Source organism: Ammospiza caudacuta, chromosome 14, assembly GCF_027887145.1.
Source record: "Ammospiza caudacuta isolate bAmmCau1 chromosome 14, bAmmCau1.pri, whole genome shotgun sequence".
NCBI lineage: Eukaryota > Metazoa > Chordata > Aves > Passeriformes > Passerellidae > Ammospiza > Ammospiza caudacuta.
The window spans coordinates 13,547,099-13,558,515 of record NC_080606.1 but is presented as its reverse complement, the minus strand read 5'-3'; the positions used below and the strand labels follow the sequence as shown (position 1 = coordinate 13,558,515).

General features: G+C 50.9%; 1 protein-coding gene across 1 annotated transcript; it reads left to right on the top strand.

Annotated features, from left to right (window-relative positions):
* On the top strand, positions 1–2,981 carry MMGT1 (membrane magnesium transporter 1). Its single transcript, XM_058814090.1, has 4 exons — positions 1–121; positions 626–678; positions 1,497–1,600; positions 2,535–2,981. The coding sequence occupies exons 1-4, from the start codon at positions 40–42 to the stop codon at positions 2,695–2,697; spliced, it is 402 nt and encodes a 133-aa protein (XP_058670073.1). The 5' UTR covers positions 1–39; the 3' UTR covers positions 2,698–2,981.
* Positions 2,982–11,417: the final 8,436 nt, after the last annotated feature.

Sequence of the window (11,417 nt, the reverse complement as noted above, 5' to 3'; positions counted from 1 at the left end):
TCATCGCGCGCCGGGGCGCCCTGGCGGCGGCGGGCGGCGATGGCGGCGGGGTCGGTGTGGAAGGGGCTGGTGGGGCTCGGCCTGTTCGCCCTGGCACACGCGGCCTTCTCGGCGGCGCAGCGTGAGTCACCGCCGGGGGCGCGCCCCGGGGCACCGGCACCGCCGCGCGGCCTTCGGGGAGCTCCCGGGGCGGGGGCCGGGCCGGGCCGGCATCATCATCATCGTCCTGAGGGGCGAGCCCGCCAGCGGGGGCGGCCCTGCCCTTGGGGCCGGGCTGCGGGGAGAGCGGGGCCGGGCCGGCCCGGGCTGCGGGGAGAGCGGAGCCCACGGGGGGAGCGCGGGGCTCGGCCCGCAGCAGCCGGGAAGGGAGGGGAGAACGGAGGGTGGGAAGGGGGAGCTGCCCCGGCCGGGTCGCGGCTTCAGCCTGGCCTCTGCCGTCCCGCTGCCCCCCGGCTGCCTGCGGGGGGATGAGCCGCGCTCCGGAGCAGCGGCACCGGGGGCGGCCCGGGCAGGGTCAGGCTGCCCCGTGGCTCTGCAGCCGTTTCTCTGGGGGTTCCTGTTGTTGTTGGGCTATTTGTTTGCATGCACGGAGTGTTTGATGCGTGCCTGTGTTTCTGTTTTGTAGATCGTTCTTACATGAGGTTGACAGAAAAGGAAGATGAAACGTTGCCCATAGATGTAAGTTTTTGCCGTGTGTGAAAGGTGTGACTGTGGGGTGGTTTAGTCTCTCAGTTGCTTCCTCTTAATGTGCTAGGCAAGTATAAAGGATAAAGCAGTTTTTAAGCTGCATTTTCACTGGAGCTCCCACTACCAGAAAGAACCATGTCTTTCATCTCAATTTCCTGAGTGTATTGTAGTTGTCAGTGAAACCAAACCCCAGATCCACACCTTCCTCTCTTTTAAACAATCCTTGAGCATCTTGTCCAGGATTCCCTGGATGTAGCTCAGAGAGGTTTTTCATCCATGACCTCCTTTGCAGCATAAACATCCTGCACCTCCTGGCTCTGGGTGGCTGGCACGTGTTTATCCAGTGTGGCTGTTTGATCCCAGCACAACCTGCTTCAGGAAGGGGGCTTTTATTTACTTTATTGGCTTGCTTTTCAAATTTCCACTTCACTTATCTGTTCCCTCTCTGCTTAATCAGAAGGGCAGGGAGATCAGGTGCCCAGGAGAGGCAGGCACGTGTTCCTGGCAGGAATTTGGGTCCTGGAGAGCACAGAACACAGGGTTTGGTCTCAGGCTGGTGCTGAGGAGCCATGTGAGTCAATTCACTTGGTGCAACCCCGACCTGTGCAGGGGCAGCTGGAGCTCTGCTGTGCAAATAGGAGGGAATTTTATTTCTCCTGTGCCTCAGGTGCCCCACTGCTGGATTGCCCACCTCTGTTTGCTGCCCCTGGATGAAAAGCAGCAGAGATGCTGTGTGAAAGCTGAGGTTTTTGGTAAATGTGCAGAACAGCTGCTGATGTGTGTGTTGCCCTGTGCTCCCTCTGTTGCAGATAGTCCTGCAGACTCTGCTGGCCTTTGCAGTCACCTGCTATGGGATAGCACATATTGCAGGGGAGTTTAAAGACATGGATGCCACTTCAGAACTCAAAAATAAGTATGTTTTACTTCTTCTTTTTGTACACACTGGTATCTGCTTCTCTGTCCAAACTGAAATCACTCATCTTTAGCTCGATGCGTGCCATAGGCAGTGACCCCAGGGGAACAGCCACACTTGCAAAAGCCAACAGTGCCTTGAGTTTTAGGGAGAGTTAGGTAATAGGTAGAAATCAGATAAATTTCTTGCTTTTCCTCATGTGAAATCCTGCTGTGCAGACTTGGTAGAGGAATGAAATGTGCAGGTGGGAAGTGGAGCTCAGGAATCACCACCTGCTGTCAGGAGACGGTCTCAGACTGCAAGTCTGACTCACTGGAGTCTCACACAGCAGATTCAAGGCAGGACATCTGAAAGACTTTCAGAAAATAAGGGATTTTGGGCCAAGATTTTGAAGAGGATAGTTGGTTAGAGCATGCCAGGGTCATAGGTTCAGCTGCTTTATGAGCTGTTCACTTCAGAGTTGGACTCATTATCCTTGTGGGTCCCTTCCAGCTCCGAATATTCTCTGATTCTGACAGGAAATTGGGTGGGCAGACATTGCCTCTCAGGCCATTTCCAAAACCACAGGGGAGCATGGGAAGTGAAAAAGTCACATAATTGATATTTCAGATATGAGGCTCCCAGTGGGGTGGAAAGCTGAGCACCATCGGGGTGGTGACACCAGTGACAGCTGAACAAAGGCTGGCACGTGGTGTGTCTGCAGCAGCACCCACAGGCTGCCCCTGGGCTCCAGGGAGGAAGGGGAAGTTTGTCACGTGGACATCTTGTGGGCTTTTTCACAACTGTGTATTTCCCCACTGGTTTAGTTTAGGAAACTTAAAAGCAAGCACGAGTTTGGATTGAAAACTCTAAAGTCAATAGGCCCCAGACTGACTGCTCTAAAATCCCCGCTCTGAGAGAGTGTTAACCTTGGCTTTTTGCATTTATTTTGAAGGACATTTGACACATTAAGGAACCATCCATCTTTTTATGTATTTAATCATCGTGGTAGAGTGTTGTTCCAGTCCCCAGACACAGTGAATTCTTCTTCAAACCAAGATGCTTTGTCATCCAGCTCGGCACTGAAATTTCGAAAACTTGAACCTCTGCGCCGCTAAGACTTTTCCAGATGACACCAATAACCCAGGACACTGAGATGTAATATTCAAGTCGGGGATGTAAACACTTTTTTTAATTTCTGGAGCAGTATTTATATTGATCTTCCAGACTTTATAAAATATATATATATATAAATATATATATATAAACTAATGACCTTCTTTGTACACTGTTAATGAGAATGACTGAATTGTGGATTGGCAATGCAGTGTAAATTCTACAGTTATGCTGTGAAACACATCTTCAAAATTTCAGATATTAAAATGAGTTGCAGCTAACTTAACTACAGTTAAAACAAAAAGCAAGCTAGTTTTTCCTGCAATTAATGTTCTTTGACAGGAGGGAATGTTTGAGTGTATTTATTTTCTCAGTTTGCTTGCACTACAGTCTATGGATCCCCTCAGAAATGCTGTGTGCACTCATCACTGAACAGCAGAAAAAGGGGCAGCACCTGATCCTAGAATGCCTGTGGGACACCAGCACGGTGTGGCAGGGGAACTCAAAGAGATTGCTTTCATTTTTATTTTTTTTATAATGCTGAAAAACAGTTGTGTGAAGGGTTATTCTTTTTTTTCCTGGTTTTTCACTACCATGTTATTTCCTCGTTGCCCTCCTTTGTTTCATGTGAGTTGCCCCAGGCTGCCTGGGCTGTGGCTGTGATTGGTGCTGGTGTGGGAAGGCAGCTCACACTCCACATTCTCCAGCTGTGAACTGGGGAATGCTGAACATTGTGTACGTGCTGAACATGGCATTGGCACCAGGTACAACCTCCAAGTTATCTTCATATTTAAGTATCAGTAAGAACTGTCCAGGGGTAGGGTCCAGCAGCTTGCTCTGTTTGCTGGCACTAACCCAGGACAGTCACCCCTTTTCTGCCAACAGAGCCTTCCACCTTGATTTTTCCAGCTGAGCCCCTCGTTGATTTAATATTACTGTCTTGATTTCATGTATTAGAACTGATCATACTGTCCTTAACTCTTACTTATGTCTAAATTCTTATCCCCCCCTCAGGGGCTGAATCAATGCTAAAATCTCTCTTGGTCTGGTTTTTCACCTCCCTGATGCAGCAGAGGGAGGGTAGGGTGAGATACTGGTGGGGCCAGCAAAAATTTGGCTTGGTTGGAGGATGTTTCACTGACACAGTGGGAACTCAGCCTTTTGTCCTGGCATCTGTTGAGTTGTGTTTGGTATTTTTTTAAAACCGTTAAAAACTGTCAAAGGCAAAAAGCTTGGCAAAAATACTGTGTAAACCCAAGTCTCTTTTTCTAGCTCTGCCTGTCCTATGGAGTGGGTGCCCCAGTGCTCGAGCAATATCCATGGCTGCTGCTCTACAATCACTCTAAAGCATCTGGGTTTGACTAAAAAGGGTTCCTCTGCCAGCTGAAAGCATCTGAGCTGCAGGATGAGTTCCTAAAGTGTCCTGGTTCCCCTCTTGCTGGTGTCAGCACCAAAGGCCTCAGAAATAGTACTGGGTCATCCCTCACTGGGGACAGAGCTGCTCCCTTGGGGAGCAGGGCTGGCACTGAGGGGAGGCTGAACAAGGCCAGGTGACCTCGTGGGGCAGAGGAGAGGCAGAATTAGCAGAGGGAGGGAGAAGCACAGCAGGAGCTCAGTAAGCACTGTCACAGATGGGTTCTGCAGCCGTGGTTGCACTGAACCCCTTGCAGAGGGCCTTAGAGCAGAGCTGCTTACACAAAACAACTGAGAAGCCTCATTTGTGCTGCTGGAAGGCTGCAGGACCTGCCTGAGGTGTGAGGTGCTGCTGGGACAGGGAGAACATCACCTGCTGCACAGAGCAGGCCCTGCTGGGAGCACCCTGGGGCTGCCTCAGGGCCCTTCTGGTGAGGAGTAGCCTCACTCTGAAGCAGCAGCAGTTCTATCACAAAGCTGTACAAATTATTTTTTCTTATTGATCTCACAATGTCAAATAAAAATTGATATCCTTAAAGTGTTTGTTTGTTTATTTCTGATCATCCTGCAGCCTGCTGCAGCAAATCCTTGGTGGGTGACTATTTAAAAGTGACTGCCCAGCACTGACATGAAGTGATTGCCTTAATTATGGCAGCTCTGTGTGAGAGTGCTGTCTGGCCTGGTGCTCATTACTGGGAGATAAGATCAGAAGGGGGGGATCAAAATAGCTGCAAGTAGCTGCGTAAAACACTGAGGAGGGAAATATTACCAGCCTGGGGATCTGCTTGCCTTTGAGGCTCCTCGTCATCCTCTCTGGCAGAGCTGACATATTTTCTGTCTTCAGTTTAACCACAGTAAAGGCTTTTCTGCCATGTGCTAATGTACCCTGCCAGCCCACAGGGACAGGCTCCTGCAAGGTCTGGTGTTGCAACAGTCACTGGGGGAAACACTGAGGCTGCTCCCAGGGCGGGTGATAGTTAAAATCCTACACTTGAGCAAGATCACTTTCCACTCCTTGCTCTGCTTTTCCACTGGGGGAGGTTGAAAAGTTAGCAAAGCACTGGAGGAGTTTGCTCAACTACAACATCCATCAGGATTGCACCAGAGAGAGCAGCAGACTCACTCCTCATCTGCTTTCTGTGCTGCTGCAGCTCTGCACCCAGCACAGCACACAAGGGGAAAACACCAATGAAACTGTTTGGGGAAGGGGCACCTTCACCAGCTCCCAAAGCCACCTCGTGCTTACCTTGCAGCATGGGCTTCTTCACAGATGAGCTTCTCTTCTTCAAAAGCAAAGCAAGAGTGGAGCCAAGAGTTTCTTGAATTAGACTGGAGAGTTTCCAGCCTCGCCCAATGCACATTTACAGCCGTCACATCTTCAATTGCTTTGGCTACAAGCCCTGATATTTCTACTACATTAAATAGTAAAATAAAAAATATGTGCTGGTAATTTCCATTCATTGCTGAAGTAGCAGCTTTAATCTGCATTCATTTTGCTGGGTTTTTGAACTATTGCAATGAGAGCTCAGTGGGGAATTGCTGAGGGGGGCAGGAATCATTTACACCCTTGCAGGTGGAGGCATGGGGACCACGGTTTGTGTTGGAGATTTGTCACTCGTGCAACCCTTCTGTGTGAGGCTGGAATGGGAGTGCAGCTGGCAGAAGCACTGATTCTAGAGGTCAGTGAGGGCTGAATTGCAGCACCATGTGTGGAAATCCCTCCTGGTCACACATCTGATGTGTCCCCTCTGTGTGTCCCAGACAGAGCCAAAGCTGCAGTCTGCTCCCACGTGCTCCATGTCCCCACTGCTGCCCAAAGTGGAGCACAGCTTTCTCGGGAAAGCTGGCAGCTCACGGCCCCTTCCAGGTGCTCTGGAGCACCCACAGTCTCCCTTGCTGAGGAAAGCAGGGAATTACTATTACTTTCTAACCCTAAAATGATTTTGGCTTCCTTATCACTCGCTTCTCATGGTTTGGGTTTTGTCACACTTCACCACACTGCAGCAGATCTGCCCTTCTCCATCTCTGACACCTCCAGCAAGGACATGACTGTGGGGACAGCCTCCAGCTGGGTACAGCCCCCCACCAAGAGTGGCACCATTTCTGCTCCCTTTTGCCACCTGCACCAACAGCAGCAGTTTTCCACCAGACAATTTGGGAAGGCTGTGGCTCACCCCAGAGCTTCCAGGGCCACGGTGCTGCCCCCAGGCTCCCAGTGGGAAGCCCCCAGCCGGGCAGGGAAGCTGCAGCTCTGCAGTTCCCTGCTGTCCCAGCCATGCTGTGCCAGACTGGCAGGCTGCCTGCAGAGGGGAAGGGCAAAGCAAGGCTATTTGGAATGTTAAACAAGCAGAAAAGACTTTGGTACCAGCTTTCCACAGCCAGAACTAACAGCAAAGGCAAAACACTCCTTGGATTTGGCCTTGAGATTCACCTTGAAGCCATAATCACCAGGGGCAGAACCCTAGCGGAAATAAATCTGATATTGCAGCAGGTAAAAGCCTTTTAATCAACCCCAGCTTGGTCCCAGTGACACAATGCCATTTCCAAACACTCCGGACTGCGATGAAAGCTACATCCTTAAAATGGCAGCTAATTAATTTTCCTGTCCTGCTAACTTAATCCTTTTTCCAGCCAAGAAAGGCAAATGGGAGTTCACAGAGCAGCGAGGCAGCCGGAGTCTGGCAGTGTGAGCAGGAACACAAGCCCCAGGGCTCCCTGGCAGGGACCCAGGCTGTGTGGTGTCACAGCTTCCCAGGCCATTCTAATAGGAAGGGAGATGAAAAAAAAAAAAAAAAAAAGGTGACATTTGGATTATCAATGGCTCACCCTATGCCAGTGGTCCTGGGGAACCCACAGCCCCACACACAGAGAGATGTGGATGTTCATTCCCAGTTCATACCCCAGTGCTGCCAGGCAGAGCACCCAGCACTGGCAGTGCCCTCCCTGCCCAGACTGGTGCTGGCTGAACCAGTTTCCCCAGGATCTGCCTGAGGCAGGCCGTGCTGCAGGGGCATTTCACTTTGCATTTCAGAAAAAAAAAGAAATAATAGAAGGGAAGAAAATATTCCCCTTCTCCCCCACGGTATTTCTGCTGTGCATTTTAGAGCAGTTCAGCACCAGCCACAAAAAGCCAGTGCTGATGTCTCCAGAGCCACAGGCTGCTCCAGAATCCCTTGTCCCTACCCCAGGAGGTTTCTGCTCCAGTGCAGGATGCAGGAGGAGGATCCTCTGTGCACAGCAAAGGCTGAAGCAGTGATTTATTCCCCATCCCAGACACAGAAGTGCACAGAACAGGACACAGCCCAGAGCAGTTTTGGAGCAGACAGTTTGGCATGCAGTCCAGAGAGGGACTCCACTCCTGCTCCCCACACCCACTCCAGGCTGTCACTCCCACGGCCATGACTGAAGCCTCCAAGGCACCCACAGGCCTGGGGAGCTCCCAGAGGGCCCCCACCTCCCCAGCACAATGCAAAGCACATGGAGGGGACAGAAGGGGTCAGATAATGCCCCCTCCCTGCCCAAGGCCACCATGCTGCTCTACAGCCTCCTGTCACACACAGATCCCTGCTGAGGGACCTTGGAGATGGTGGCACCATTCCAAAGTCACCACCACTACTCTGAAGCTGGAGCCAGCTGCTCCTTCCCTGCCTGTTTAAATACAGCAGCTTCAGATCACAAAGAGAAATCCACAGCAGAGTGAGGCTCATGTTCATCTCCCTGGGAGGGACCCACACATCCTACATACCCCACATATCCTACAGGGTGCACCAGGGCTGGTTAAAAACCCCACTCTGCTGGTGGCCAAGCACAGCCATGGCCATGCTGCTGCCTTGGGCTGGCAGGGAGGACAAACAACCATGGGAACAGCCTGAGCTGTCTCCCAGCATGGCAGCAGTGGGCAGGGGAGTCTCAAGGCACTTTATTCTCTGCCTTTGCTTCTTGTGCTCAGGCAGCAGCTGCAGAGCTTGAAAGGGGCAGACCTGAAGCTCAACCCCAGCACACTCCAGGAGCAGAGCAATGGGATGCTCCACAGAGATGAAGTGCAAGTCAAAACAGGAGCAGTGAAATAAGAAGTGAGTCAGGACAGATGACCTCCAGACAGAGCAGAGTACACCATCAGCAGAAACCCCCTTGCAGGGCCCCACATCAGTCTCACACTGAGCACAGCACCAACCTCCCAAACTCAGCACTGCTCAGTCCCTCAGAGCTCCCACCTCGTGCCTGAACATAACAGGGAAAGGTTTTCAACCTCTTTCTGCTTTCCTATCATAGAAAAAGCTGTTTTTTTCATCTCCTTACCTTCACAACCCCTTCTCCCTACAACAGTGGGTACACCAGGTCCAGGGGTGGAAGGCATACCCTGGGAAGGAGGGCCTGCTGTATCTACATTTGCAGGAATTCACCTTTGGCCACCTGGAACCCAGACAAAAAACAGCTTTTGGCTGCCCCACGAGGTCAGAGCCTCCTCAGGGTCCTGATGTGTGAAGCAAAGCCACCACCACCACTCAACCTATTATCCAGCAACCATTTCCCATGGCAGCCGGGGCCGTGACTCACCAGAGCTGCCTTTCCTGCGGGGATTCACAGGCGGTTCCCAGGAGTCGCTGTGGCCCCGTTTCACCCGCTGGAGCCGCAGGCGCTGCCGCAGCAGCCGCAGCTCGGTGAGAACCCTCCCAGCCCACCGAGCCCCGGCACGCCCTGCCCACATCCAGCTCCTGGCACTCCTGCTCTCCGACAGAACCCCCGAGGGAGGGTTTGATGGATGGGATACACTTAAAACAGCCTCTTCCCGAGCTCCCGAGTCCCCCACCGGCTCCTCTTCCACTAATCATTTTGGAGAGCAGCTTCTAAGTTCTGTGTGTGCAGAGGGAGGAGCCCTGAGCCCAGAGATGCCAGTGGAATTTCAAAATGTTCTTCCACCGAGCTGGGAAAGGAAGGGTGCTGGAGCAGCTCAGGTCAGAAGCCAAACTCTTAACAAAGAGGCAGCACTACCACAAGTGCCAAAAGGCTTGGGCAGCTTGTCTACACTCCTCCTACCTTCCTTTCCAAGCTCCTGCTTTTTTCCAGCCCCAGAAGCACACTTGCAGCCAAAAGGCACCCACTGCAGCCACCTCTGTGTGGTGCAGGGAGCCTGTCCTGCCTCCACCTCACCCTGCTCCCATGCCAGATCCAGCTGGCAGGTGGGAAAGCACAGGGAGAAAGGAGCCCACTGACATGTGCAAGAGCCCAGCAGCCAGTTGGTTTGTGGTGGGATTGTCTGCACCAGGGAAGTAATTCAAGTGTGCAAGACCAAATTAGGGCACAGATTTTATAATCATCTTTGTTAGTGACACACTGTATGACCTTGGGTAAGTCCCTCCATCCATCTTTAAAGGCACTCTCAGAGAAGAGCCACAAGACTTTAATTAGCAGCCCTAAAAGTGCTCAAGATAGCTTGTCTCTCTTCCAAAATAACCAACTGCAGATGAATTGGAACAATCTTATTTTCAAATTCTGCAAGCAACTGGGATCCAGGCTGCTCTCAGATCAGTCACTTCAACAACATAATCAAAGTTAAATGTGCCAGCTGTGCATGAAGGGTTTTAATATGCTGTGCAGACTGGAAAACAGCTCAAAGAATCAATGTTATTTTTCCATGGCTGGGATGTCACTGTCGAACAGCTGCATTATAATCATCTGCAATCAGCAAAATGCCTTTTTTTTTAATCACTTTCTAGTCTTGGGGAACAGGGCTCATTTTTATTTCTGTCCTACTTAGGAAAGCACCCTTGATCCCTGAGACACCCAGTGCCAAGGGATCAGGCAGCCACTAGAGCAGCGTGCCCTGACCAGACCTGTGGCTGCTCAAACCACCAATACCCAACAGCCTCCTCAGCAGGAACTGCTCACACTGCTACCACCACCTCAAGGAACAGCAAGGGCATTTCCACAAATCCAGCAAAAATCAGCTCCATTTGCCTATTGCCACTGACCCAAGACCTGGGGTGGTTCCAGAGCAGTCCCTCCCTGTGGAAACCTGAGCACAGCCCAGCATCCTTCTCTGCAAGGGCCACCTCTGCACAAGCACATGGTCACAGCTGCAAGATGAAGCAAGGGGGGAGGTCTCCCAACTCCATCCTTTACAAAAGAAAGCACCTCTCTGATATATTCTACATATTAAATATTTACAAATACAATTTAACATTAAAATATACAGCTACTCTGGAGTAAAAGACAGGAAACAGGCTGACCATGCAAAAAGAGCTTTGCCCTGACAACTACCAAAATGCTTTATAACCCTCTCCTCTAAGTACTCTGTAAATGAGCACACACCATGGGGATCATTCCCAAAAAGCTCTGTCCCTCCTACCAGCTGCTCAGCAGTGGCAACTGGAGCACTGGGATTCAGCAAATTGCCAGAGGTGTCTGATATTTGAAGGGACATTATGCAAGACTGTTTGCATTAGAGGAGTGACAGTGATGGAGATGACAGCAAGCACACACAAGTGCCAAGGATCCAGCTACTTCCACTGCAGCTGGACTTGGTCCAGGACTAGGAAATAGCCATCAATTCCCACTGCAGATGTGAAGATAAAACTTCCCCAGGCTCTCAAAAACATCACATCTTCAGCAAAAATCTCATCTGAGGTTTTCATTCCACCACCTTTCCCAGGCCAAACTATTCTTCTGGACTTCAATATAAATTGTTTGAGAGCTTCATCTTGAGCTCAAAATCTGAAGAAATATGCAGCTGCTTTGAGCACTTCCCAGCTCCTGGTGAAGGGCAATTTTCCTTACATGGTACCAGCAGTCCCCATCCCAGGCAGAGCTGTGTGGGTGAAGGCATATGCAGCTCAGTTCTTCCACTGCCTATGGAAACATCCTCCAGCATTTACCATGAGGCTGTACAGCAATTTAACTCCTTCCTTGGCACATCCATCCTCTGAACTCTGAGTAATCAGCTGCTCAAGGCATCAGATCTGTACTCCCAGCCCTGAAAAGCATCTTGTGCACTTTTTAAATGAAGGTTCTGACATGGAAGAGGGGAAACTGAGCCACCTCCCACAGCACACAAGCTGCACCTGCCTTTTCCAGCCCCTGTCTGCATTTCCAGCTCCATGGACAACCACAGGGCTCCCCTGGCACACTTTAGCCATTATCAAGAGACAACACCACATCACAGACTGAGACAAGAAAAACACCAACGCCAAAGCCAAGCTAACAGTTTTTCAGGGATGAAACAACAAGCCAGGCTGCAGCTCAACTGAATGGATAATTTCAGGAAAGTTCAACATTTTTTGTTTAGTCCATTCTCCTTGAAATGACCTCA